Here is a 1,306-nt window from a genome sequence, read left to right as displayed (position 1 = left end):
GTGAAAGAAAAGATACATAGTTTGCAAAGCATGGTGAGGAGCAAGAAGCAGAAACACTGATGATCTTCTGATTAGCAGATGCTTATTTTTAAAATAGCAGTTGATGCATGATCGAATTGGAATTTTGGAATTATACTATTAAGGGAGTTCGAAATCGGAAAAAAGTAGGCATACGAACTAGCTGAAGAGGGTTCGACATCAATTATATATACATAAAAAATAATTTTAACCATATATAAATAGTATAATTTCACTCACAGTAGTGTATAATATGATATTGTACTGTACAGTATAATATAATAAAATGTTTGGATGGACTGTATCGTTCACTGTTATACTATTAAATAACAGTTTTATTGTTTGGTTTGATGGTATGATATCGTAACTGGTAAGTTTACTAAAATGTTCTTAATTATTATAAATGTTAAATTTATCAATAATTATTAATAAAATAATTTTCTTTCTACTAATCTATCACAAATTATGCCATGTAAATATATTAAGTTGTTAAATTCATGTAAATCTTAACAAAATCAATACAAAAGTAGATCAAAATAAATGTAATTGAATTCACTTTTTATGGAACATTTTCTTTTGGTGTTTTGAAACGTGACCACCAACGACAAGTACAATTTCAAAAGTCAATGAATTACTATTTAATTCTTCTTCTTGTTTCTATTGGGTGGCCTTTCAAGTTTGTCATTAGCCAATTAACTTCTTTCTTCAAATTGCTTATACTTTCTGATTCCCTGCGTTTACTTTCTTCAGACAAGTTTAATCCTAAACTTTAAGGTATGATATGCTGAAGAATATTTGAGTGTTGTAATTTCTTCTTTACTAATTACTTAATATTTGCTAAATTGACATTTTTGGTGTTAATTAGATGCTGATTGCATTTATTTACTTTTTATACATAAGATCTTGAGAATCCAAACATGGGAAGAGGAAAAGAAAATGAAGGAGAAACACAAAAATTATTGGTACGTCATTCAATACCTACATTTATACTTGGATGATTATTTGCTTTGTTTATGATATGTTATTTTGGTGTCGTTACATTACATCCGATCCTTCCAGACCCCACCAGTTTGGATTATACTGGGTATGTTGTTGTTATGTTGTACTGACTTAGGATGATTTTGTTAATAGAACTTTATTAACAGGAAGAAAGGCTAAGGTTTACAATATAATCTGAAAAGCCTAAAACTAACTAAACAAAAGTAGGCTATATATACATAGTCAATAACCTAAAGGTCCATAAACTAAAGGCCCAATAACATATGGGCTAACATCCCCCCTCAAACTC

At 29.0% G+C, this 1,306-nt stretch overlaps 1 protein-coding gene across 1 annotated transcript in view; it reads left to right on the top strand.

Moving 5' to 3' along the window:
* Positions 1–926: 926 nt before the first annotated feature.
* Positions 927–1,306, top strand: part of LOC124895448 (putative late blight resistance protein homolog R1C-3) — a 10,622-nt gene continuing 10,242 nt past the window's right edge. Inside the window, exon 1 of the mRNA XM_047405878.1 lies at positions 927–980. Within this exon, the coding sequence (XP_047261834.1) occupies positions 936–980 (45 nt within the window). The 5' untranslated portion in view covers positions 927–935. The remainder of the gene's footprint in view (positions 981–1,306) is intronic.

The sequence above is a fragment of the Capsicum annuum genome, unplaced genomic scaffold, assembly GCF_002878395.1.
Source record: "Capsicum annuum cultivar UCD-10X-F1 unplaced genomic scaffold, UCD10Xv1.1 ctg82249, whole genome shotgun sequence".
NCBI lineage: Eukaryota > Viridiplantae > Streptophyta > Magnoliopsida > Solanales > Solanaceae > Capsicum > Capsicum annuum.
The sequence above is the reverse complement of the archived record's forward strand: the minus strand, read 5'-3'. Positions and strand labels throughout refer to the sequence as shown.